The sequence below is a fragment of the Zeugodacus cucurbitae genome, chromosome 4, assembly GCF_028554725.1.
Source record: "Zeugodacus cucurbitae isolate PBARC_wt_2022May chromosome 4, idZeuCucr1.2, whole genome shotgun sequence".
In the NCBI taxonomy this organism is placed as follows: domain Eukaryota; kingdom Metazoa; phylum Arthropoda; class Insecta; order Diptera; family Tephritidae; genus Zeugodacus; species Zeugodacus cucurbitae.
In genome coordinates this window covers 8,688,246-8,714,931 of record NC_071669.1, presented here as the reverse complement: position 1 = coordinate 8,714,931, position 26,686 = coordinate 8,688,246, and the positions used below count along the sequence as shown (strand labels likewise).

Genomic DNA, 26,686 nt, shown 5'->3' with positions numbered 1-26,686 from the left:
CAGCATACGACATGCCTGAGATTTTATCACACATTCTTATTATTAATAAAGTCAGGATTTTATGTTGAACTTACGTTTGGCTATCAACAAGGCAAAGGTGGTTAACGTATACTACAAATAAATTGGCGGTGCTGGTAACTGTTATTTGTTAATGTTTCTGAACAGTAGACATAAGCTTAATATAATAATCAAACGTTATGTCGGAAAACAGCACTCTAATCTATTTTTAAAACCATTTTCTTCCTTAACTGTAGAGTTGTAAGAGAGAGACGGAGATTATTTCAGCATTAGTTTTTGAGGATATTCCCACAAAAACTGTGAAAGAATAATTTGAAGGCGTCTGTCAAACTAATTTTTGGTAGTTTTCGGTTTCATGTCATTTTTGGTATGAGCGAAAGAAACAACCTTCAACGAAACTAAGATATGCCGTCGAGACTCGAAGTAGAATAGACATATGTAACTCAGAAATACTTATTATAATTTACGAAATGTAGTTCAAATATGTACGAGTATTTGCCTTGCTGGTCTTAACTTACAACAACTCTTACCACAAGTTAGAAACAAATAACTACAAATGGAGATCTACATAATCAAAAACGAACTGTACTCTGACTAAGTAGTGGCAACTCGGTAGCATTCCTTAAAATTATGTATTATGTTATGACAGATAATTTCAATCGTATCGTTCTGTTGGAAAAAGCTGAAGTATAAGATATACAGCCGTTAAAAAATAATTAAGAACGATGCGTTCGCAATCATATATGCACATCTTATATCGAGTATAGCTTCATTACTTTAATTTTTTGTGCTTGATATGTTGTTGTATTCACTACCAATGAAATGCATTCATTCATGAAGTATCTGAGAAAAAATTTTTGAATTCTAAAAGGACCATTAAATTTTGAGTGAGAAATATACTTAAGAACGATTTGGTTTTTGTTCACAATTCTGAAATTCGTATTCTCTTTGATTGTCCAACTGGTCAATTAATATAAGAGAAAGTGTATTGTGTATTCCTGACTGCAATTTACTACATTTAAAACGAGTAATTAAGGCCGTAGTCTGCTTTACAGGCTTCAAAAAATGGATTTTTTTGTTTTGTTTTAAATCTCTTCCAAAAAAAAATTAAAAAAAAAATTAAAAAAAAAATTTGGTTCGACTGTTTCAGATGCATCGCACGACCTCCATCACCGGTGCAGATTCCAGGCGCTCCAGAACAATACTTACAACTTTGAAAAAATTTCAATATTTAATATAAATATTAGTACACTATCGTCTTAAAATTCCGTTTACCGCAATCATTTCCTTCCCTTTCAAAAAAAAATAGCTAAAAAACGCTTTTTTTTGGCTTCTAAAGCAGACTACTGCCTTAATGTTAATGGACCTAAGATGGAGTGCTACAGGCATCCAACGTGAAATTTCTGTTCACCTAAAAAAGCCAATAACAAAAGGAACAGTTCCACTTCGATTCGAAGATGTTGGCATTAACTGTAGACTGGTACCTTGTCAGGTCTTGGACTCAAAATCAGTGGCGTTATATTTTATTCAGGAGTGAAACCAATATGAAAATAGTAGGTAGAGATGTTAAAAAGTACGTGCCGGGGTCAAAATGTGCAGCATTAGCCCCTGGCTCTTCTCACCATACCAACCACCAATTGTAGAGTTCGCTGGGTGGCTAAATAATGATGTGCAGCTGTTTTACAATGAAAAGCCGCTGTGGAGCCAATTTATGTTATTGAGGTTAGTAGGTATTCAATACAGCTCGTTCTGATCCTCCAAAATGCAATGCTGCCGAATGCTGATCAGTGATATGAAGATTTCAACAAAATAATGATCCAAAGCATACTTAACGGGTTACAAAAAAGTTTTTTGAAAAAAAATTAAAAATAGTGCTTAAGTACTTTTCAACAGCTGCAGCTTAAGTCTGCTTGTATTTAAAGCTACAGCTTCGAGGTTCACCTCGTTAGCTCGGAACAGATATGTTAAAAATAATGATTATTTCTAGAGCTTCAGTCATTCAACGAAGTAAAGGTAGTACTATTAAAATAAATGTTATTCGACTATAACGCGGAAAAAGTTGCAGCAGGTATAGTACATATGTACGTTGAATATTGAAAAGATCATGATTTGTCCGAACTATCGTTTCAGGTGTTTCCAAAACAATATAGATATTAAATGGTGTATAGCTTATGAAACGTATATGGAGAACATCATAAATTTATTCTTCAAATAGATTCACATACACATAAAGCGGTGAGTATATCAACACCCCAAGATTACCTATGCAATGCTATGCTATGTTATGTTATGTTGTGTTATGTCATATTATGTTATATTATGTTATGTTATGTTGTGTTATGTCATATTATGTTATATTATGTTATGTTAGGTTAAGTTATGTTATGTTATGTTATGTTAAGTTATGTTGTGTTATCAAAGTCACTAGTTTTTTAACGAAATTTTACGGAATATTATCAGCATCACGTCATATCCACTTAATATTGATTTTAAACTGGTATTGATGTGATATTTTTTAAGGAAATGAAAGCTACAAAGCTCTAAAATTATTTATAGTTTCTATCTTTTTCAAAATTTTCGAATCTTTGTTTCAAAATTTTCGAAAGAATCTTTGTTAGAAAGAACCGGGTATGGCTTTAAACGATAATTGTGTTTTAAATAAGATGGGAGGAGATACACCTTGAGATATCAAAAAGTTAGATTCAATCTCATTGAACTCCTCATTTTTAGTATATCAAACAAGGTTTCCGTAGGTTCTAGTTTGAACCTATTGAAGAATCAATAAAGGAATCATTGAATAGAAAATTCTAACTCATTCATACAAAATTAACTACTTCATGAAGTAACTGACAAGCAGTCATTTAAATGTTTCCAGTTGGTTATTGATAGATAGAACGTCTAATATTAGAAATGAATTATAAATACTCACTTAGCTCTTAATTTCATTAGCAACACATTATTGAGGCGGTGAATATATGTATTTCTCCATCTATTTATTTTATTTATTGACTCTATTTTTATACATTTATTTATAAGATAAGCTCAACAGTCTATGTAAACCAGAAACTCCCCAAAAACTAATTTTCATTTTACTAATGTCACTACAACAAATTATTTCGATTTCAATTAACGCAATACAAGCTTGATACAATTGTAGCTAGAACAGCAGAATTATAATTACAATGAGCACAACCTTGCCTTACATAAGTATACAGACTCAAGGCACCGGAAGAGTGAGGTTACTGCTGAAATTAGTAAATTGATGAATAAATAATGCCGGAATGAGTTGTTCGTTTTCATATTATGCAACTGACAGCGCTACGATGAGTTAACAATTCAATGAATTGGCAAATTTGCATTGGACTCGTGCTTAACCTGTGACGGATTAGTGAAGCAAATGACAATGGGTGAAGAAGAAATGGTGGAACAACTTGTGTGGCACTACAGATAAATACAGATATGTTTGTATATAGCGTGCCTGTGACTGACAATGCTATGTTAAGTAAAATATCCATGTTGTGTTTGTAGTTCCATAACAGGTATTAGCATGCGTATCTCATTCTATTATGCTTTAGGCACAGATTACCGATTTTCTCAATTGAGCTTTCACTTTAAGTCATCTAAACACAACTATTTATCATTTCATTCACGCATACACACTTATGTAGCCACCCACACTTTGATTTAATTTATGCTTAATTCATGCAACCCACTCATTTGAATGCCGCTCTGCTGCTGACATTTAGTCCTCTTATCATTTATGCGTGCGAACAACGTCATTAATGTACAAATTTTTTGTATTTATTATATTATTTTGTATTAAATTGTAAGTTTTTTTGTGCGCTGTAGCTTTTTTTTGTTGTTTTTGTTATGTTCCATTAGGCCGATTTCGTTATTGACACATTAAAACCATTTATCGATTTCGGTTTTCTCATTTTTTGAGCTTGAATGCTTTTTGCGCTTAATATGGATGCCAGTCAGCGCATTATGCTGGTAAGCTTTATGTAATCTAGTAGGTACTTACAAGCGCACTGAATTGTAGCTTTTAATTTACAATTTGGTTTAGCTTTCATTGACGAATGAGGTAGCACAGGCCATTTGATTAATTTTATATGATTTATTGTGTCATGTTGTATATTATTTCTTCTATATGTTAAGTTATGCTCTTAAATTTAAGTTTAAGTTTAAGTTTAAGTTTAAGTTTAAGCTTAAGTTTAAATTTATGTTTAAGTTTAAGTTTAAGTTTATGTTTAAGTTTAAGTTTATGTTTAAGTTTAAGTTTAAGTTTAAGTTTAATTTTAATTTTAAGTTTAGGTTTAAGTTTAAGTTTAAGTTTAAGTTTCAGTTTAATTTTAATTTTAATTTTAATTTTAATTTTTATTTTTATTTCAATTTTTATTTTAATTTTAATTTTAATTTTAAATTTAAATTTAATTTTAATTTTAATTTTAATTTTAATTTTAATTTTAATTTTAATTTTAATTTTAATTTTAATTTTAATTTTAATTTTAATTTTAATTTTAATTTTAATTTTAATTTTAATTTTAATTTTAATTTTAATTTTAATTTTAATTTTAATTTTAATTTCAATTTTAATTTTAATTTTAAATTTAAATTTAATTTTAATTTTAATTTTAAATTTAATTTTAATTTTAAATTTAATTTTAATTTTAAGTTTAAGTTTAAGTTTAAGTTTAAATTTAAGTTTATGTTATGTTATAATATTTTATGTTATGCTATATGTTATATTATGTCATGTTATGTTATGTTATGTTATGTTATGTGTTATGTTATGTGTTATGTTATGTTATGTTACGTTATGTTATGTTATGTTTACAATGGGATCGAATTTCATTTTTCTGTACCCAAGCGAATACAATGGGAGGGAATGGGTTAAGCAATTTTTTTATATCGGTAAAATGTATTGCTACTCTAACCACAGCTCAATAGCTCTTAAAATAAATAAAACAAGTAAGGAAGGGCTAAGTTCGCGTGTAACCGAACATTTTATACTCTCGCAATTTATTTATTTAACTTTATTTATATTATATAATATACAATTTGACCCACATATTCGTCATATATATTGTATAAAGTCCATTGAAAGTTGGAAACCCTAATACTAGGTTAGAAGCACCGAGGTCCTCATGTTCGATATATGGGACCTTGAAAACCTATGGTTCGATTTCGGCGATTTTTAGAATGGGGCTGCCACACTATAAACGTAGTATTTATTTGTGCAAAGTTCTGTTCTGATATCTTCACTAGTGCTTACTTTATATATAGTAAAGTAGGCGATTCAGATCGTCTTCAAAGTTCTGGTATATAGGAAGTAGGCGTGGTTGTGAAGCGACTTGGCCTATTTTCACAACATACCATTTGGATGTAAGGAAACTTTTACAAACCAAGTTTCATTGAAATCGGTCGAGTAGTTCCTGAGATATGGTTTTTGACCCATAAGTGGGCGACGCCACGCCCATTTTTCATTTTGTAAAAAAATCTGAGTACCTTCATCTGTCATTTCTTATGTGAAATTTAGTGTTTCTGACGTTTTTCTATCTTGTAGCAGCTAAGATACGCACCCGCCTCTGTGTAGAAAAGCGCACACGTCAACAAACACAAGGAAGGTTCGACATCGAGAAGCTGCAATCACAACCGACAGCCGAACGATTTTCTACTCGACTTGCACTCCTGCTCTCTGAGAGCACTCATCAGCATCTCGGTATAAGGGAGCTGTGGGACGGCATATCAAACTCCTTACGTACAGCTGCAACCGAAACCATTGGTTTTCGGAAAAGTCAAAAAAACAGCTGGTATGATGAGGATTGTCGTCTCGCAGTGGAGAGAAAACAGACTGTCTACCTCGCAATGTTGCGATCGACCGCAACACGAGCAGGATGGGAAAGATACCGAGAGCTGAAGAGGGAAGCGAGACGCATTTGCAGACAAAAAAAGAAAGAGGCCGAAATGCGTAAGTATGAAGAGCTTGACAAGCTGGCCGACAGGGGTAATGCTCGAAAATTTTACGAAAAGATCCGGCGACTAACTGAAGGTTTCAAGACCGGAGGACACTCCTGTAGGACCCCCAGAGGTGATCTAGTTATTGATGATCAGAGTATACTGAGTTTGTGGAGGGAACACTTCTCTAGCCTGCTGAATGGCAGTGAAAGTACAACACCAGGAGATGGCGAACCCGATTCCCCAATCGACGACGATGGAGCAGATATTCCATTGCCCGACCGTGAAGAAATCACAAAAAAGACAAAGAATCTCAGTGTACTCTGCCCAATCCACAAAAAGGGAGACCCCACAATTTGCGCCAATTACCGTTGGATAAGCCTCCTCAACATCGCGTATAAGGTTCTGTCGAGCGTATTGTGTGAAAGACTAAAGCCCACTGTCAACAAACTGATTGGACCTTATCAGTGTGGCTTTAGGCCTGGAAAATCAACAACCGACCAGATATTCACCATGCGCCAAATCTTGGAAAAGACCCGTGAATAGAGGATCGACACACACCACCTTTTTGTCGATTTTAAAGCTGCTTTCGACAGCACGAAAAGGAGTTGCCTGTACGCCGCGATGTCTGAATTTGGTATCCCCGCAAAACTAATACGGCTGTGTAAATTGACGTTGAGGAACACCAAAAGCTCCGTCAGGATCGGGAAGGACCTCTCCGAGCCGTTCGATACCAAACGAGGCTTCAGACAGGGTGACTCACTATCGTGCGACTTCTTCAATCTATTGCTGGAAAAAATAATACGAGCTGCAGAACTAAATAGAGAGGGTACAATCTTCTACAAGAGTGTACAGCTCCTGGCGTATGCCGATGATATTGATATCATCGGAAGCAACAACCGCGCCGTTTGTTCTGCGTTTTCCAGACTAGATAAAGAAGCGAAGCGTATGGGTCTGGTGGTGAATGAGGACAAGACGAAATATCTCCTGTCATCAAACAAACAGTCAGCGCACTCGCGTCTTGGCTCCCACGTCACTGTTGACAGTCATAACTTTGAAGTTGTAGATAATTTCGTTTATCTGGGAACCAGCATTAACAACACCAATAATGTCAGCCTTGAAATCCAACGCAGAATCACTCTTGCCAACAGGTGCTACTTTGGACTGAGTAGGCAATTGAAAAGTAAAGTCCTCTCTCGACGAACCAAAATCAAACTCTACAGGTCGCTCATTATTCCCGTCCTGATGTATGGCGCTGAAGCGTGGACGATGACAACATCCGATGAGACGACTCTTGGGGTTTTCGAGAGAAAGGTTTTGCGCAAGAGGTATGGTCCTCTAAACATTGGCAACGGCGAATACCGCAGACGATGGAACGATGAGATGTACGATTTATACGACGACATTGACATAGTTCAGCGAATAAAAAGACAGCGGCTACGCTGGCTAGGTCATGTTGTACGGATGGAAGAAAACACTCCAGCTCTGAAAGTATTCGATGCAGTACCCGCTGGAGGAAGCCGCGGAAGAGGACGACCTCCACTCCGGTGGAAAGACCAAGTGCAAAGTGACCTGGCTTCACTTGGTGTTTCCAGTTGGCGCCAAAAAGCAAAAAGGAAGAATGAGTGGCGCGCTCTGGTGGATTCGGCTATAATCGCTTAAAGCGGTTCCTACGCCAAATATATATATATATATATATATATAAGCGAATTAAATGGGTGGGAATGGGTTAAGCAATTTTTTATATCGGTAAAATGTATTGCTACTCTAACCACAGCTCAATAGCTCTTAAAATAAGTAAAAAAAATGTATATCATGATAATCCAAGAATTTTGTGTGAAAGCTTTAAGTTCAAGTAACTCAAATTCTATGCGCGCATACAAGTATAAGCAAATAAGCGCACACCTGCAACAGACACTAACATGCTCACTACACACACATACCTACATTTGTATATGCATATATCCATGTAAGTGCACAGCTATGTGACAAGCATGATACGTGTATAACAGCTTTTCATGCATTTTAAGTGGGTAAGCGAATATTACTCATACGCCGCGGGGATATACACCGAGTGAGAACATTGTACGCAGTAAGTAGGTACTTGATTTACAACATATGTATATACAAAAACAAACACAGGCATGTTGTTCGTGAGTAAATAAATTTCAATAATAATAAATTTCTGGTACTTTAAAGCACAACAGCAGACAAATAAATTGCATATATGAAGTGAAAAGTGAATTTGCACTGAGCATACACGTACGCATTACCGTTATATATGTATTTATTTAAATGAAATGCGCTTGTTAAAGTAAACGTGTGCGAAATTTATAGCGCCTTTGGCATTAAATATGCCTACACGTGCATAAATGCCACAGCAGCAAATGCAGACAAGCAGGCAACTCTTGTATGGTATAGGTGGCTTGCTGCCTGAAATATAAAAACACGCATAAACATATGTATGCCATAAACGTATAAATATTTGTATGTTACGTGTTTATTATTACTGTCACAAACACTTGCAGCCACTCACATTTGTCTAACCAAAGCAATGACAATTGGAGTGGCGTTGTGCTGAAAACTCATTAAGTGCCTACCATTCATGCGCCTATTATAATCGCCAGCATTTCAGGTTTTATTGTTATTAGAGGAAACTAGCACTTGCTGAGATTTGTGGCATGCCACAAATTGCAAATTTATTTGTATTGATTGTTGAAATGTTAATGATTTTAGTGGAGTTATTGTTTTAATTAAATTAATTGCAATGCTTTTGAGTTGTCATATTTGAAATCAATTTCTAGGTGATCTTTGTTTCCAAAATTATATGGAGTTGCAGGATTTATGATTTATTTACATTTGAAATAATGGGCAAGAGAGATTGCTGAAGAAAAAAATATATGTGTAAATGTATTTCAGACGATTTTCCCCTTAATTTGCAATGTTACTCATACGCACTGTCAACCCTTTCAAGCATATTAGTGTATTATTACTATAAATGTCAAAGTGAAATACTGAAAAAATACAGAAAAATGCAGTATATGCAGCTGAATTTAAATTTTTTCTAAATTTACTTTAAATTCTCAATTTTTTTTTTCAGGAAAAACTAAAAATATACAATCAAAGGAAAAAAAATTATAATAATTTTCCATGAATTGTAAATTTTATTCTATTTATTATGTTTAACATTTTTCATTTGTTCTCTCTTCCATTTAGCAAACCAAACAGCTGATTTGCATTTCAAAGGCCGCCTGATAAATACATTACTACAAAAAATATTATAATTCTAGCTATAGACTTTGTGCACCAGTGTGGAAAAATACAGAATTAAGCAGAAAAGGAGAGCAAAATAAAGCAATAATAAAGAAAGGTAAAACTTCGAAGATAATATTAATATGCGTTAAAAGTAGTTGTGTTATGCTTTGACGCATAGAAGTTACCGCAGCTGCTGCTATTTCGTTGAGAAAATAAAGAGATAATCCGTTGAGCTGTTTTACATTTTTTTGTATAATTTTAGATGAAACGTATAAGTAAAATAATAAAAAAAAGTAGAATAAGTAAAATTTGAGTTTAAGTTCAAATTTAAGTGTATGGATAAGTTTATGTCTAAGACTAAGGCTAAGTTTGAGTACATGTAAATATCGTTGAGTTTTGTATTATATTAGACGACTTGAATAAGTTCAACTATAAGTTTAAGAATCTAAGGATAAGTTTATTATACCCCGAACAGGGTATATTAAGTTTGTCACGAAGTTTGTAACACCCAGTAGGAAGCGTCGGAGGCCCTATAAAGTATATATATAAATGTTCAGTATGTTGAACTGAGTCGATTTAGCCATGTCCGTCTGTCTATCTGTCTGTATATATACGAACTAGTCCTTCAGTTTTTAAGATATCGTTTCGAAAATTTGCAGATGTTATTTTCTCTTCAAGAAGCTGCTCATTTGTAGGAACTGCCGATATCGGACCACTATATCATATAGCTGCCATACAAACTGAACGATCGGAATCAAGGGCTTGTATGGAAAACTTCCGCATTTTACTACATATCTTCACGAAATTTGCTGTGAGCTTTTGTTCATAGAAATAATTTAATCTCCGAAAACATTGTTCAGATCGGTTCACTATAGCATTTAGCTGCCATACAAACCGAACGATCGGAATCAATGGCTTGTATGGAAAATTTTCGCATTTGACGTGGTATCTTCCCGAAATTTGACATGGATTACTGCTTAAAGTAATAATATAATCTCCGAAGAGAATTGTTCAGATCGGTTAACTATATAACCTTAATTTTTCTAGCAAACAACCCGGCTAAAAAGCATTAGTAAAATGTTTTCTTTTTTTTTTTACTTACTTTTTCTTACGTCTTTAGATTTGCTTAAACACATAGTTACTAAAAGAAATACACCTGTGAAGGGTATATTAGCTTCGGTACTGCCGAAGTTAACGTTCTTCTTGTATTTTGTATAGTTTTAGGCGAAATGAAAAATTTTAATTTTAATTTTAATTTTAATTTTAATTTTAATTTTAATTTTAATTTTAATTTTAATTTTAATTTTAATTTTAATTTTAATTTTAATTTTAATTTTAATTTTAATTTTAATTTTAATTTTAATTTTAATTTTAATTTTAATTTTAATTTTACGAGTTTAAGTATAATTTTATGAAATATTAACAATGAATAAGAACAACTATGAGTTTAAGTTTAAGTCTAAGTCTATGTCTATGTCTAAGTTTATGTATAAGTTTAAGCCAATGGCTACGACTAAGTTTGGGTATAACCTTAAGTCTAAGTACAAGTAATCCGTTGATTTTTGACCTGAATAAGTATACAAGTTTAAGTATAAGTACAAGGGAGAGGGCTAAGTTTAATTTTGAGTATAAGTTTATGGCTAAGTTTACGTATATTTTTAAGTATAAATAATCCATTGAGTACCCTTTACATTTTTGTATAATGTTATACGAGCGGAATAAGTATAAATACAAGTTCACGTTTAAATTTAAGTCTAAAGTTAAGACCAAGTTTAAGTATAAGTATTGAGTACAAATTTAAAGTTAAGTAAGTATGAGTGCTGCCACAAGTTTATGTTTAAGTTTCAGTTTACGTCTATGAATAAGCATAACTTGAAGTCTAAATCTAAGTATAAGTATTCGTTTAAGTATAAGTATGAGTATGAGTATACATTGTATCTGATGGCTATTAACACAATTATCTCTCCAAGCTCCAATATAAAACATCGACATTTAACAATTTGAACCCATCACCAACTACTAACCACATTACTACAACCCCCTGCCACACCCCACTTTTACAGCGCCATTCACCATTCACCACCCATTCGATAGTCGCACTTAACGCTCCGCTATTTCAACATCATTTCATTTGCTTCTTTACATTCAATTCAATTTCCTCATTTGCTTTGCAATTTCCCCAACTCAAACAAGTCAAACAGCGCTGCAGCAGCACACTCACACCGCTTGCATAAAAATTGCCGCTAATGTAAAGTCATATTTCCATTAAGCAACGTCAAATTGCTGAACAGCGCAAACTCAATAAGGAAGTCAGGTAAAAAGCGATAAATATTAATAAAAAATTTACGAAAAATCATGCATTCATTGACTTGCATAAATGCCTTGACTCGGTTAACGCTTCGATTGACATCAAAAACTGATAAGTGTACTCACACTCATACTCATACTCATTGCTGGTGGCATGCCACATGCTATATGCTACAATTGTCGCACACTCACACACTGCAAGTCATTTAAGGTCGGTAACATAAACTTTTATCTTGTTCAAGGGTATGGTGAAAAAATATGTTTGAAGTCTCGGTACGAATATGTCAATATATGTATATGCTTTTGTAAGCGGAAATATATAATATGGTTTGTATCACTTGTCCCCCTTTCCCCCTTTGACATCAAAGCAGTTATTTGCCACAAAATTTATCTATGGAGAGTAGAAAGCATATAACCTAAAAAAATCATAAATATTTTAAGAAAACTGATTTGCATTGCATACTTTTAGGGTTTGTTGTAAATATAATCATGTTTTATGAAATTTACGGCTATTTTTGGTTGCTAAATTAATTCCATATAAATATGATAATAAAATATGCTGCCCGAATCCTTTTCTTAACAAACAAGTAAGGAAGGGCTAAGTTTGGGTGTAACCGAACATTTTATACTCTCGCAATTTATTTATTTAAATTTTTTAATATAACAAACAATTTGACTAACATATTCGGCAAATATATGGTATAAAGTCCATTGAAAGTTTGAAAACCCTAATATAATATGGGAGATAGATGAAGTTATGACCCGATTTCACTCATTGTTGGCACAGAGACATATTAGAAGAAACATATTCCCTCAAAATTTCTTCAAAATATCTGAGAGACTTAACTATAATTTCGGAAAAAAATTTAATAGAAGTACTGAGGTCCTCATATTCGATATATAGGGTCTTGAAAACTTATGGACCGATTTTGACGATTTTTTTGGAAGAGCGATTTCACTCTTTAAATACAGTATTTTTGCAAAGTGTACCGATATCATCACTAGTATTAAGTTTATGTATTGTAAAGTAAACTATTCAGACCGACTTCTATGTAAGTTCTGGTATATGGGAATGAGGCGTGGTTGTGAAACGACTTGGACTATTTTCACAACATGTCATTGGGAAGCTAGGAAGATATTATGAACCGAATTTCATTGAAATTGGTCGAGTAGTTTCGGAGATATGGTTTTTGACCCATAAGTCGGCGGAACCACGCCCATTTAAAATTTTGTGTACCATTTTGCAGCGCCTCTGTACCATCATTATAATGAAATTTAAGGCTTCTGATGGTTTTCCTTACTGAATTTAAGCATTTTTAGAAGGTTTTCAACATAACCTTTGTATGGGAGGTGGGCATGGTTATAATCCGATTTCCTCCATTTTTGGACTGTATAAGCTAGTGCCTAAAAGAAACGACTCTAGAAACTTTCGTTGATATATCTTTAGGAGTTTGCGAGATATGTAGAAAAAACTTATTAGGGGGCGGGGGCCCACTTCCCAAAAAAATTACATCCACATATGCCCCCTCAATGATCCTTAATACCAAATTTTATTCCATAGCTTAATTTGTGGCTGAGTTATAGCTATGTTTTCGGTTATTCTCATTTTGTGGGCGTGGCAGTGGCCCGATTCGATCTTAACCTTCTTATGATACCAAGAAATACGTCTTCTAAGTTTCATCAAGATATCTCAAATTTTACTCAAGTTACAGATTGCACGGACGGACAGACAGACATTCGGATTTGAACTCCACTCTTCACCCTGATCATTTTGTTATATATATAATCCTATATCTAACTCGTTTTTGGTGATACAAACAATCGTTATATGAAATATAGTTTTGTATTACTCTCGTAGAAACTTTGTTGCGAGAGTATAAAAATATAAAATAATATGAATTCAAAGTCACTAAATTAAAGAAAAAAAATTGTTTGGAATTTTTTCTGCCAAATATTGATCTCAATTACAAATGTATACTGACTACGGGCTAACACAAAACTTTTCAACGCACGTGACGCATTAGCAACATGAACACTTCAAAGCTACTAATTCCACACAGCAAAAGAGGAGAGGAGAAAAAAGCCAAATTTAATTGACAACAGGTACGTGCCTACAGTTTCTACGCAATTAAACAACTTTCAAAGCTTTTCAGGCGCTGCTGTCTGCAAACTTTTCAGCACACAATTATAAACCAAATACATTTGTTTGACATAGACACACTTGGTTTGGGTGCGTGAGCTAGACACAGTGCAGCGTGGGCTCGAAAGCTAAAAAGTGAAAATATAAAGAGAGTAAAAGTGAAGCAAAGCTGTCTCACTTATAGCACACAAAGCACTACTGCCTATCGCCGCAAACAGTTTTATGAAGAACACACACATATACCGGACCAACTATATATACATATATTTCTAACATTTGACAGATATGGCAAAAGTTGGTCACATTTCTATTTTGCTGAATTTGAAAATTTCTCACAGTCATTTATTAGCAATTTGTCTTCACACATATGTATTTATAACTGTCCTCTCCCCATGTATCTGTCGTGCTGTCTATAATATTACGAAAGTTTTCCTGACAAATTGACACTTAACTGTTAACTACTGACAGCTATTGTGTTAATTTACTCCACTGATTGAAATATCTCATTCATATATGTGCATATGTGTTGTAATTATATCAATTATATTTATTGTTGTTGTTGTAGAAAAAGTGTTTCCAATACGTAGTCGTCTTCATAATAGCTTTTATTGAATTCAATCGCTGAAACAGTTGGAGTCCGCAATTATTTTCATTAATATAGATTACCACAATTTTGTGTTGCAATTAGTTAATTATTAGCTGGGGACAAATACATGTGTAAACATGCGATGTTATCTAACTATAGAAGACGCACGTGACGTATGAGTTATGAGTAATATGAGTAGGAATATTATTTTGATTTAATCTGTGGGAAAATATTAGTTTAAGTCACAATAAAAATAATTTTCTTAAATAATTGTTATGAAAAGTTTCTAAAATCAAATATAGAATAAAATTGAGATAATAAATTTTGAAAAAATTAAACAAAATTACTCTAAGGAAATAAAACAAATTGATTTTTTGTATAAAGTTTTCCTCTCTAAAAACACGAAAATATTCAAATTTGTATAGAATCTTAGAGAAAATATTATTTTTATGTCATCAAGCTTCATATAGAAGCATATAGTTATTCTGATTTACTGCGCAATATACAAAGTAGAAATTCTTCCCTGAACAATTCTGAATGTATGTAAAACGGTTCATATATGCATGTATTTAGTATAATTATCTATACTACTATTATAAAGAGGAAAGATTTCTATGTATGTTTGTAATGAATAAACTCAAAAACTATTGTGCCGATTTCAAACCCATTGGAAAGTTACATTCACCCCGAGTAACATGGGCTCTGTACGCGCTTGAGGGTCGAGTATGGAGCGTGTGCAGCGGCTTGAAGAACAAAATATTAGAAATATACAAGCTCGCACTAGGGAGACGGAGCTCGGAGCGTTCCAAACGCCTTCATAATCAGAGAGAAAGGCAACGGACATCAAAGACTAGAGGTCATAATAAGTTTTAGCTCATTCCAAATAAAATATAATATCATGTTCGAATTTTCCTCATTTTACTTTTTTATATGAACGCACGCAAGAAATGGGAAAGTATATACATATGTGTGAGAAAGTATGTATAAGTGTGTAAAAATCTATAACTTTTGAAATGTTTGTTTGAACCCGTGCGAAGCCAGACCGTACTAGTCTTATTATAAAAATATTATCAATGTTATTCAAACATTAAAGAGAAAACATTTAAACAAAAAGAGAAACCAGTTTTTGCCCTTCGCACTGTCGGCTACTCGATAATAAAATTAATTACAAATATGTTCATTTGCATTTCATTTTTAACTCGATTAAAATTCCATTAAAAACAAATGTAGAAAAATTAGATTTTTATATTTTATGGTAAATCGATCTAAATCAGCGCTTTAATCGAGCAAAGGCCGTTTAATTGATCAATTACCTCCTGTGTGAAAAGGCTATAAGAACACCGAAAATTCCCCTGGATAATATAAATATCGTTAGTAACTTCAAAAACTGCTAAATGTATTTAAATTAAGCTAATATAATATTAATTTGGGCTGAGTAGGCAATTGAAAAGTAAAGTCCTCTCTCGACGAACAAAAACCAAACTCAATAAGTTCCTTATCATTCCCGTCCTACTTTATGGTGCTGAAGCGTAAATGATGTCTACATCCGATGAGGCGACACTGGGAGTTTTCGAGAGAAAGGTTTGGCGGAAAATTTATGGTCCCTTAAACATTGGAAAAAGCGAATACCGCAGACAATGGATTGAGCCATAGTTCAGCGATAAAAAAAACAGCGGCTGGGCTGGCTAGATCATGTTATTCGAATGGACGAAAATGCTCCAGCTCTGAAAGTGTTCGATGCAGTACCCGCTGGAGGAAGTCGAGGAAGAGGAAGACCTCCACTCCATTGAAAAGCCCACTTCACTTGGCATTAACAATTGGCGGCAAACTGCCAAAAGAAGAAACAAATGGCGCACTATTGTGGACTCGGCTATAACCGCGAAATCATCTAACATCTATAACTCGAAGTTCTCCATAACCCGAACTCTTGAAGTCTCTAACTCGAAGTTTTTTTATGGATTATTGTGATTCGAGTTTGAGAAGTTCCACTGTATACATATTTATTTTTTTTTTTCCATTATAGAAAATATTTTAATTTAATACTTCAATTTAGTTAGTTAAAAAATCTTCAATTTAGGTTATACATTTTTCAGAATACTCAAAACACAAATCAAAGTGTATGAAAAAATCTCTGCTCAGTAGCGCCAACCTGCATGAGCTGGTATGACATGACGTATACGCAACCTACAGCCACAACTGAACAACTGTCATGCATGACTCATTAATCAAGATGACGTAGTCGCTATGCTACAACGAACTACGTACATACATTCAGCGTCACTACGTGTCTTCCGCTTTCATAATTTTCAATTTTTCCGATTTTTGTTTTTGGTTTCAAATTTTCTTAATAAACACCAAAAAATATATTATTAATAATTTTATATTAATAGAAACTGTGTGTACTATAAATATAAATCTATTAAAATTTCTATGAAAGGATTTTAGCTAAAAATAGCTAAAATTGTGTGTTATAAAAGGTAATAAAAAATTTATGAATAATATATATTATTTCCTATGGCTTCACGTGAGAGCAAAGGCCACAGTTACTAGTATGAAAATACGCTGATGTTCACTTCCGTCTTTTATATATATTTTCATTTAATTTTAGCTAATTGTTGGCTGAAGTGCGTGCGGCGTACTATTTTATTTATTTTTTATTAATATTTTATGCTAAATAAATAGCATTTCTTGCACTTTGGTTAACCGGAATTGTAATACAATACTTCCAATATTGAATAAATATTTTATTTTTTTACAAAACAACAAAGAAATTCAAATACCAAACACTTAACAAAGCCATGACGTCTGTTTGGTAGCGTCAAAATGCATATTGCAACGTCTCACATGCCACTATATTATTACAAATTTACACATGTAATATATACACTCAAACTGTCTCAACTCATTCACTCTTTGCACTGTATTTTTTCGAAAAAATATTTATTATAAATAAATATACAGCAAAAGTATAACAAAACAACAATGACTCACTTTTTTCGGTCTTTGACATGCTCATCGAACGTTCCGTTTTGCGCCAATGCCGGTACCACGTTTTCGATTGGAAGAACTGCAATAGACTGGAAGTTGCGCTGCGTTGTCCGCCATCCGTGCTTTGTTGCAACAGTTGCTGCTGCTGCTGCTGCTGTTGTTGTTGCTGTTGCAATTTGCCTGTTGTTGTGGTTGTCGTTTTTGTCGTCGCTGTGGTTTTCGTATAGACGGTCATGGTCTCCATACGTTTGGCGACGCGTTCAATTTCGGACGAACGACACGACGAGGTGTCCTCCAACGAGGAGCTGCGCCGCTTCGCGCCACGACCCAAACACACACAGCTACGCAGCATTGTGCTAGGGACCACTAGGGCTAGTGTGAGTGTGGGTGGCTGTGTGTGTGTGTGTGGGAGTGCGTAAGTGCGCTTGTTATTGTCTTTTTTTATTGTTTATTTACTTTATGTAGCTATGTGTTGTGGGTAGAAATATTTGTATATTTTTTTCTTTATTTTTGTAACTACTTATGGCTGCGTTTCGTTGTGTGTGCACTCATTTATGCCGCATGGTCATGAGTTGTGTGTGCTTTTCTGGTTCTTTTGTTGTGTAATTTTCTTGTAATTCTGGTGTTCTTTACAACTTTTTTGGTTTCATGTCACTCTTAAGTACTAGTGAGTGACGTTTGGTGGTGCGCTGCTTTGATGGCCGCGTGTAGGAACAGGTGGGCGCTCTTGTGGTCAACTAGGGTGTAAAGACACCTGCGTGCCGTTGACCGGCCGTTGTTGTAGATTGCGCGCGTGGGCTCTTCGCACTTACATTTCTTTATATATTTTTTTCTTTTTTTAATTTTTTATTATTTTTTTGGTTTCTTTTGTTTATATGTTATGGAAATAAAGCTTTCTCGCACCTGTTTGATTAATTTTAATATAGATTGTATTGATATTCACTTCTAGGGCTTTACTGGTGTGGGATTTAAAATTTTTGAAATATACTTTTAGAATTTTTTGAAATATTTTGACATCAAGCCTAAAATATATAAATAATTAATATATAATAATTTAATAAAAAATATTATAAAATTTATTTAAAATAAATTAAGCAAAAAATTTAACAAGAGTACACTTAAAGTATGGTTCAAAAAGTTAGAAATATTTTAATTTTAAATTTATAAATTATAAAAAATTTTATAAAAGCTTTTTATAAAAGAAGTATTTTTATTATTTTTAATTTTGAATTTATGAATTTTATATTTTTTTTTATATAAAAGTCCGACACTTAAACGAATTTTGACTTCAAGCCTAAAATATTTAAATAATTAATATATAATAAATTAATAAAAAATATTTTAAAATTTATTTAAAATAAAATAAGCAAAAAATTTAACAAATTTATACTCAATGTATGGTTCAAAAAGTTAGAAATATTTTAATTTTAAATTTATAAATTTTAAAAATTTTATATAAGCTTTTTATAAAAGAAATATTTTTATTATTTTTAATTTTGAATTTTAAATTTTTTTTTATAAAAGTCCGACACTTAAACGATTTTTGACTTCAAGCCTAAAATATATAAATAATCAATATATAATAAATTAATAAAAAACATTATAAAATTTATTTAAAATAAATTAAGCAAAAATATAACAAGAGTATACTCAAAGTATGGTTCAAAAAGTTAGAAATATTTTAATTTTAAATTTATAAATTTTATATAAGCTTTAAAAAAAAAAAATATTTTTATTATTTTTAATTTTGAATTCATGAATTTAAATTTTTTTTATATAAAACCACGACACTCAACCAAATTTAATTGCGTCATGAACCACTTGAAATATATTTCACTGTTATCCTTCAATTTTCCCACACATTGTAGTTACTAAAGTACATTTTTGCGAACACTTAAATGCATGTGGTTTTTGTAAATTGTATGTAGAATACAAAAACATAGTTTCAATTATGGTCGGCTTACAATTTTAATAGCATTCCGCCACATGTCAGAGGACTCTGACACTTTGGACGCGAAAAAGCCAACACTACTATATATTTAATTGACATTTTTGATAGAAAAAAATGTGATTTTTTTATGTTTTATTATTTTGTTGTTGTTTTTATATGTATTTAAATAATACAAGTGGATTAAAGTGTTTGAAGCCAGCAACCCACAACACGATGGATATTTTGTATACAATTATGTCGAAACAAACATATACATATGTATATGAAAATCATACATATATACACAGCTTTAGCCACTCATGTCGTCCAATCCATATGTCATTAACTATTAATATATAAGCTGAATTATATATACTATATATACCCATACACAAAGTAAATTTAAAATTAATTTTTTATTTAACGCATTGACGCGGCAATTTAACTCTTGTCATTCCGGTAGATAATCACTTTGCCATATTTGTGTCAATCACTCACTTTGCGGTATTTAACTCATTAATTATTCAGTGTTGCGTTGGAAGTATTTATTGTCGGCTGAAAAAGAAAAAATATAATTTTTTTTAGTGGAAAAATAATGTGAATTTATAATTATCTTACATATACGCATACTAAACGTAATTTTTTTGATAATAATTAATTAAATTTAAATAGATCTGTGACAATATACTAAAATAGGTTAGCTTAAATTAAATTCATGAAAAAAAATTCAAAATAAAATGTTCGAGACTGGAATTTTATTATACCTAACAGTTCTTTAGGAACGAATTTTAGATTATGGAAAATAGATCCCAAATAGATATAATTCTATATCTGCTTAAGTCGACTTAAGCTACTTTAACATATGAAAAGATATGTTAAGATTTTACGCATATTGGCGTTATTGCATCGGAAAGAAGTTTTTGAAGTTTAAAGAGAATTAAAACCTATTTACGAAATACGACAGGTCAAGATAGTCTTAATGGTCTAGCATCATTGAATATTCATAGGGATATTGATCTGTCAGTTGATGAAATACTAGAAGAATTCTTTCAAAAACCAAGGAAAATACAACATGGAATGTGAGATCCCGCGTAATCCTCAATTAATCACTGAGCTTCAGCGATACTGCTTGTACAAATGTAGAGGAATTTCGAATTATATGAATAACAACAAAAATCTTGTTTGCTTATAATTTGATGTGGTTTTTTTGATCAATAACCTCATTCCAAACCCATATCAACAAACATATATTTTTCTCTGAGTTTAGGGGGTGTTAAAAAATCGGTCGGATTTGGTTCAAATATGCGCCGTTTCGTGCGATAATCTGTTTCCATCTAGACGGCAACTTCATAATACCCCCCTCGTAGAAGCGCCCTCCTTATTTACGAAGAACTCGGATTCGCCAAGGACAGGAACAGGTGGTAATCACTATATATATAGGCTATATAGTAGATGCAATAAAACCTCCCATCCGAGCTCCCGTAGCTTCTGACGAGTCATCAACGAAATGTGTGGTCTGGTGTTGTCCTGGTGGAACACTACACCCTTCCTGTAGGCCAATTCTGGACGCTTCTTGTCGATCGCCTGCTTCAAACGGTCCAGTTGTTCGCAGTATATAGTGGAATTAAGCGTCTGTCCATATGGGAACAGCTCATAGTGGATGATTCCTTTCCAATCCCACCAAACGCACAGCGAAACCTTCCTGTCCGTCAATCCCGGCTTGGTCACTGTTTGGGACGATTCACCGGCCTTCGAACACGACTCTTTTTGCTTGATATTGTCGTATGTGATCCATTTTTCGTCGCCAGTTACCATCTGCTTCAAAAATGTGGACGAAGCCACGTCCATTTTCAATTTGTATATCGATCGGAGTGCAGCTCTTCTCTACCATCTCCTTTATAAAATTAAATGTTTTTAACGCATTTCGTTAGTGAATTAACGCAATTTTATTAGTTTTCAAAATAACCTTCCCAGGCCGGGAGAAAATACGGGGAGCAAACGAATAGATTCGCTGGAGAAATGCGACACAGCCGGAATGACCACACCGGTTCGTAGGTAGAAACATGTGACTAATGGTTCTTTTGTTCGAGCGCATCATATAAAGAAATACATTTTGAAGCTTTTAAGGACTAGTAACCGTTTATATAACCTTAATTATATATAAATCACTATAAACCTAATTAATGTCCAATTATACATTAAAGGTATTGTGTTGTGGACTACTTCATTCCCAATTATACCCAATTGAGACTACTATAAGTGTACTTTCTTTGAAGGTTATAAAATTTGTTGCATGGTTTGTATAGAGAGTACAAACAGATTCTACTCAGACAAAGGATACAAAAATTGTGTTCATTCATTCTGAATGAAATATTGTATATAATAATAATGAAATACTGCCTAATATGACCTAATTCTACACCCAGCTCTCACTAGTTATTTGTGTAGCAAAACTTACCTAAAAACCGTTTTTAACTCAAATTACAATCAAGAGCAATGCAATTAAAAAATTAAAATAATTAATTTTCCACTAACAATCAAATAATCAATCTCAATTAAGTTCTATACCATCTATTAAGTGAACACTCCAATAGCTATATTCCTGAACAATTAATTATTTAATTAGTTATTGACGCATCCGGCGGCAAACTGCAACTACCGCAATGAATACATGGTAAGCAAAGCACCGCAAAAGCCAAATAAACACACAAATTGAAAATGAGTTTACTTTAAATGGCAAAATAATCCCATAAAATTCGAAAATTGAAATCGTTAAAACAACGACAAAAATATAAATATAAAACCAATGCAACCCTTAATTTATACACACATATACACACAAAACTCTACACAAACATTCGTAATACATAAGCATAAATACCTTTTTTGAATTTTTTACACCATTAACCTAGAAAATTATTTCCAACAACATTTTTGGCGCACCACTTAAAAGTTACCAAGTTAAATAGAACATAACAGCGCAAGGTATGAATGGTGGAAAAAAAAATCAATACAACTGCCAGCCAAAGCATAAAACAACAAAAGCAGCGGTATAACAATGAATATTGCTACAAAATTTCGAAAACATTTGGAGCACAAATTTTATAAATGTACGTTTGTGTGTAGGACTGTGGTTGCGGCATGCGAGCGGCTAAGGCAATGCTTTGTTTGTTGGAGCGCACATAAAAGTTGAACGCCAAGCTTTTGAGAAAAGTTTCCAGGTGGCAGCGCGTAGAGTTTATCGGCGTTTGAAACGGACAAACATAGTAGAAAATTTCCGATTTCACGGAAAAGGTGAAATAAGGATTATTAAGTTGCTTGAAACAAGCAAGCAGTTGGCGGCTGATAAGCTTTAGCGCGAAGAAAAGCGCCAAAGTGCCATGAAAGCAAAAGTAAAACATTAAATGCACGCCAACGCATGGCCATAGAAAATATGGAAACTCACGCAAAAGCTAATTTAAATACGCGAACAATGCGAGGACAGTTTGATATAAAAGTAGAATCCTTAATGGAATACTGCTTAAAAGATGAAAGTAGATTACCCAAATTAGTATTCAGTTTTATTTAGAGATCAATCAGTCGATATTTTTTAACGAATATACTGTCGAGACTTAAAATCTGGTAAATATATAGGATGGATGTCGATCTCTCGGTGTAGTTTTCGGGTGACAATTGTAAATATTAAGTTCTCTCGTTTGAAGGTCAACCTTTACGGTTAAATCAGTTCGTTGTTGATCTGTACTCATTCGAGACCATGTTATAGACCCTGCAATTTAGTTTATCTCACTAAAACATTCTCATAATTGGGTAATAGGACATTACTTCCATAAGAATTGGGTTGAAGATACGGATTTCTTATCTTCTCTATATCTTTCGCCGATCATTTCGTTCCGAATTTCGGAGAAGTCCTAACTCCTCAAATTAATACTATTCCTGCCATCATTCCAATCCCTTTATTATAATTTTTACAGAAACTGTCCATGATTATCTTCTGATAGACTTTTCGGAAGCTCTCCCATCGTAAGCTCCACCAAATTACATATTTCGGACTCTTTTTCCTACTTTGGACTGTTCTCTTCCCCTATCTTCTGCAGAGTTTTTGACTCCGCTGCAATAGTTGGTTTTTCGAACTCTCTGAAATCTGAAATCTAAATATCTTCTCGGTAGACAGGTAGGAAGGAACTCGAGGAATACGCCCCTGATGCTTTCTTATGTCGACTTAGAGAGAGAAAATTGAGCAGCGAGATGGATTGCTGTTGTTGGATGGATCAGACGGTCGTCCAGCTTTAACTATAATGATGTTTAAGACGCCAGAGCATTCCGTTTTCGGAAGTTACTGTCGTATACCTCAATTTTCTAATGGTAGAACGAAAGAGGTATATCTTGCCATGAGTATCCTTTGAGGAAATTTTTGATATGATACAGTAATAGGCTCATATATTGGTTGCCCGCAATCTGAAATAAATTTTGACAGAGTCGCATTTCTGACGAGACTTCTAGAAAGTTAAAATAATGTCGAAGCTTACAGTAAAAATACTTTTTCATGTAACTGTATCGATATCCAAACACTAAAATCCGCCATCATTCACGCATTCATTCATGCCGTCACTCACACAGCGTTGACGGCACGATTTTCGCCTTTCCATCTTCCGGCTACTTTTTCAGCCGCTAAACGGAAATGCGATTAGCATCGCGCGGCCACGGCACATAGGCACATACCACTAAACAATTTTTTTCGAAAAGTTATTTAAACTGCCGGTTTGTGTCCTTTCCAAGGCATAGGCGGCTAGTTAATAGACATGGCTACGAATTTAGGTTGTGTTTTGATTGAATGTCTGTCCACCTCCTGCCGCTTTCTATAGTGAGTGTGCGTTGGCCTTACTTTGACATTTGCATATTTTCTTCAATTTTATTTTCACACGTTTCCTTTTTTACTTTCTTTTATGTCGCTTGCAGTTTGTTTCTCTTCTATTAATTTTCGAAACAAGTATTTTCGCGTAGAGCCATAAATGTTCTCATTATGTTCGCTGCGCGCTGATTAAATGAGCCAAAAATAATTGAAATAAAAAATGAGAATTTATGCGCGCAAATAAATTTATGTCGGCGTCTGCGTCTCGTTGCAGGCACATAAAATACGGCTGTCGTCTTAGCGCGGCAGCAATCAGCACTTTAAGTGCCTATGGTACTTGGATTTTTGATATACCACTTAACTTTTGACGTAGAATTTTTTGGTTAGTACTTTAAACCGTGTTTTATGTGTGGGTGTTTATAGGTAGTAGGTGAATCGAAGGCAGTCAATTTCGTTGATGTGTTCAGGATTTTTGCGATTTAGAGATTTTTAATTAGAAAATTAAGCGTAAGAACTCAAGCTAATAATCCTAAAAGAGGTAAGGACCTCGAGATACCAACTATATGCAGACTAGAGGCATTCAAACATGCTTTTGGCCCAGTTTCGACGGTTAATGGGCGTATTGAGGGATTTTTTTCGTGTAGGATCTACATCTGGAAGTTTAACAGTCGAGGGGACAATCGCTTTAGAAAAATAGCTCTACAATAGAATCCAATATGTGAATAGAGATCGGAAGACAAAATAATGCATAGGTTTTCCATATGTTACTCTATGTTCGAATATAGTGGGACCAACGCGTATCATCCTCGATGTAAAGCTGGCAAGATCCAAGGCCTTATAACCAAAGTAGGATCTCAAAAGTTGTATTGATTTAGGCAAGGTTCTCCGGAGAGTTCCAGAAATAGTCCTACGGTTAAAGTTTTTTGTAAAAAATGACGACTCTCCGAACCACCGGCTCCGAAGGACAAATTATTACACTGACCATTCCTTAATCAAAGGTGGATCTCAAACATTAGATACCCAAAATTTTATAAAAAACCTGACCAGTTGTAGATCTTAAATTCTTTCTTTCAAAAGACGAGTTGTAGATCTAAACTTACGAAGCAATAAGGCAGCCCGTAAATTCTTTCTTTCAAAAGATGCCTAGGACTGTTCGAACCACCGGACAGTTCTAGATTTAGTCATACTGTTTATTTTTCTCCCAAAAGATGACTAGGACTCTCGAACCACCGACTCCGAAGTACTGATTGATTCACTGACCATTCCTTAACCAAAGTTGGATCACAAAAGTTGGATCGAGTTCTAGATCTAGTCCGACGGATGAATATCTCAATTATTAAAGTGAATCTTTCAAAAGATGACTAGGATTCTCCGAACCACCGATTCCGAAGGATCAATTATTTCACTGATATTTCCTTAACTAAAGTTGGATCGAGTTAGCCAAAAGTTTTCGAAAATCGGACGAGTTCTAGATCTAAGCCTACGAAGGATTAAATCAGCCCTTAAATTATTTCTTTCAAAAGATGCCTAGGACTCTACGAACCACCAACTTCGAAAGACAAATTATGTCACTAGACCATCCCACCCTGTATTGCAATCAGCGCAATGTCAAGCACTAACTAATATCCCAGCAAAGTAGTTTCCCCACGATAATTCTCACATAAACAACAGCAACAACTATTATTCACATGTCAATGTACTCACCGCGCTGCTGGGCAACAAACTCATCAGCTCAGCTAAATGACCAAAAAGCCAATAAGCCACAGGCATTGTCATTGTCAACGCCATGAACGTCATCAGCGCCCACAGAAACAGTGGAGCACCGCAACGGCTAATGACTTTATCACCCATTACCATAGTTACGATCAATTAAGTTAAATAAGCGGTAATGCGACTGCAAAAGCAGCAGCGACTGCATTTGACTGATAGTCGGATCCACGAGCTGGGTTGCTCGGCAGCAGAGTTGTTATAATCATAGCTTTGCGGCTGCATCATAAGCACTAGTTATACTCGTATCTATGGTGCACATTGCCATTGCAATTGTTTTTGTGTTTGGTTAATTGTTTGTTACGAGCGCAACAAATGACAGCAACACCAGCTGGTCTATGCCAAAGTCAGTAGACGCTCAGTTAAATACTCGCTGACGCATTTAAGTGTCTGTGGATAGCTGCTGCTGCTGCTCAGTTAAGTATTCTATATGGCAGTTTGCGTGCGCTAAGCCGCTGGTATAAGCATTTAATGCGGGTAGCAATTATTCTAATCACTTAATTTACTAAAGACATATGAGATTTTGAAGCTGGAGATTTTACCGATTTTATTGTGGTCATATAAGAGGATAGGGTTAAAAAAGCTGACAAATCATTTGTTGGTCTTATAGCCTTTTCACAGAGGAGCTAATTGACCAATTAATCAATTCCTTGCTCGATTAAAGCGCTAGAACGATTTATCATACAAAATAAAAGTCACACTTTTCTACAATGATTTTTAATCGAGTTGGAAAAAAAATGTAACTATGCGAAATATCTGTAATGCTACTCGACGGTAGAGGGCGCTTCTGGAAATAATGGCTGTGGTTATTGAGAAAATGGCAATCAGCTGTTGAAACAACAAGTAAGGAAAGGCTAAGTTCGGGCGCAACCGAACATTTTATACTCT

At 33.8% G+C, this 26,686-nt stretch overlaps 1 protein-coding gene and 2 long non-coding RNA genes across 4 annotated transcripts in view; 1 reads left to right on the top strand and 2 right to left on the bottom strand.

Moving 5' to 3' along the window:
* The window catches only part of LOC128921482 (uncharacterized), a 33,113-nt gene extending 23,657 nt beyond the window's left edge, over nt 1–9,456 (top strand). Inside the window, exon 3 of the long non-coding RNA XR_008470921.1 lies at nt 9,193–9,456. This is a non-coding gene — a long non-coding RNA (uncharacterized LOC128921482). The remainder of the gene's footprint in view (nt 1–9,192) is intronic.
* LOC105208828 (serine/threonine-protein phosphatase rdgC) overlaps nt 1–18,159 on the bottom strand; it is a 91,163-nt gene extending 73,004 nt beyond the window's left edge. The window contains exon 1 of one of the 2 annotated variants that reach the window (XM_011178894.3): nt 17,256–18,159. In XM_011178894.3, the coding sequence (XP_011177196.1) occupies nt 17,256–17,604 (349 nt within the window). In that variant the 5' untranslated portion in view covers nt 17,605–18,159. The remainder of the gene's footprint in view (nt 1–17,255) is intronic. The other variant, XM_011178886.3, reaches the window with a different exon arrangement.
* Nucleotides 18,160–19,040: 881 nt separating this feature from the next.
* The window catches only part of LOC128921459 (uncharacterized), a 63,869-nt gene continuing 56,223 nt past the window's right edge, over nt 19,041–26,686 (bottom strand). Inside the window, exon 3 of the long non-coding RNA XR_008470903.1 lies at nt 19,041–19,737. This is a non-coding gene — a long non-coding RNA (uncharacterized LOC128921459). The remainder of the gene's footprint in view (nt 19,738–26,686) is intronic.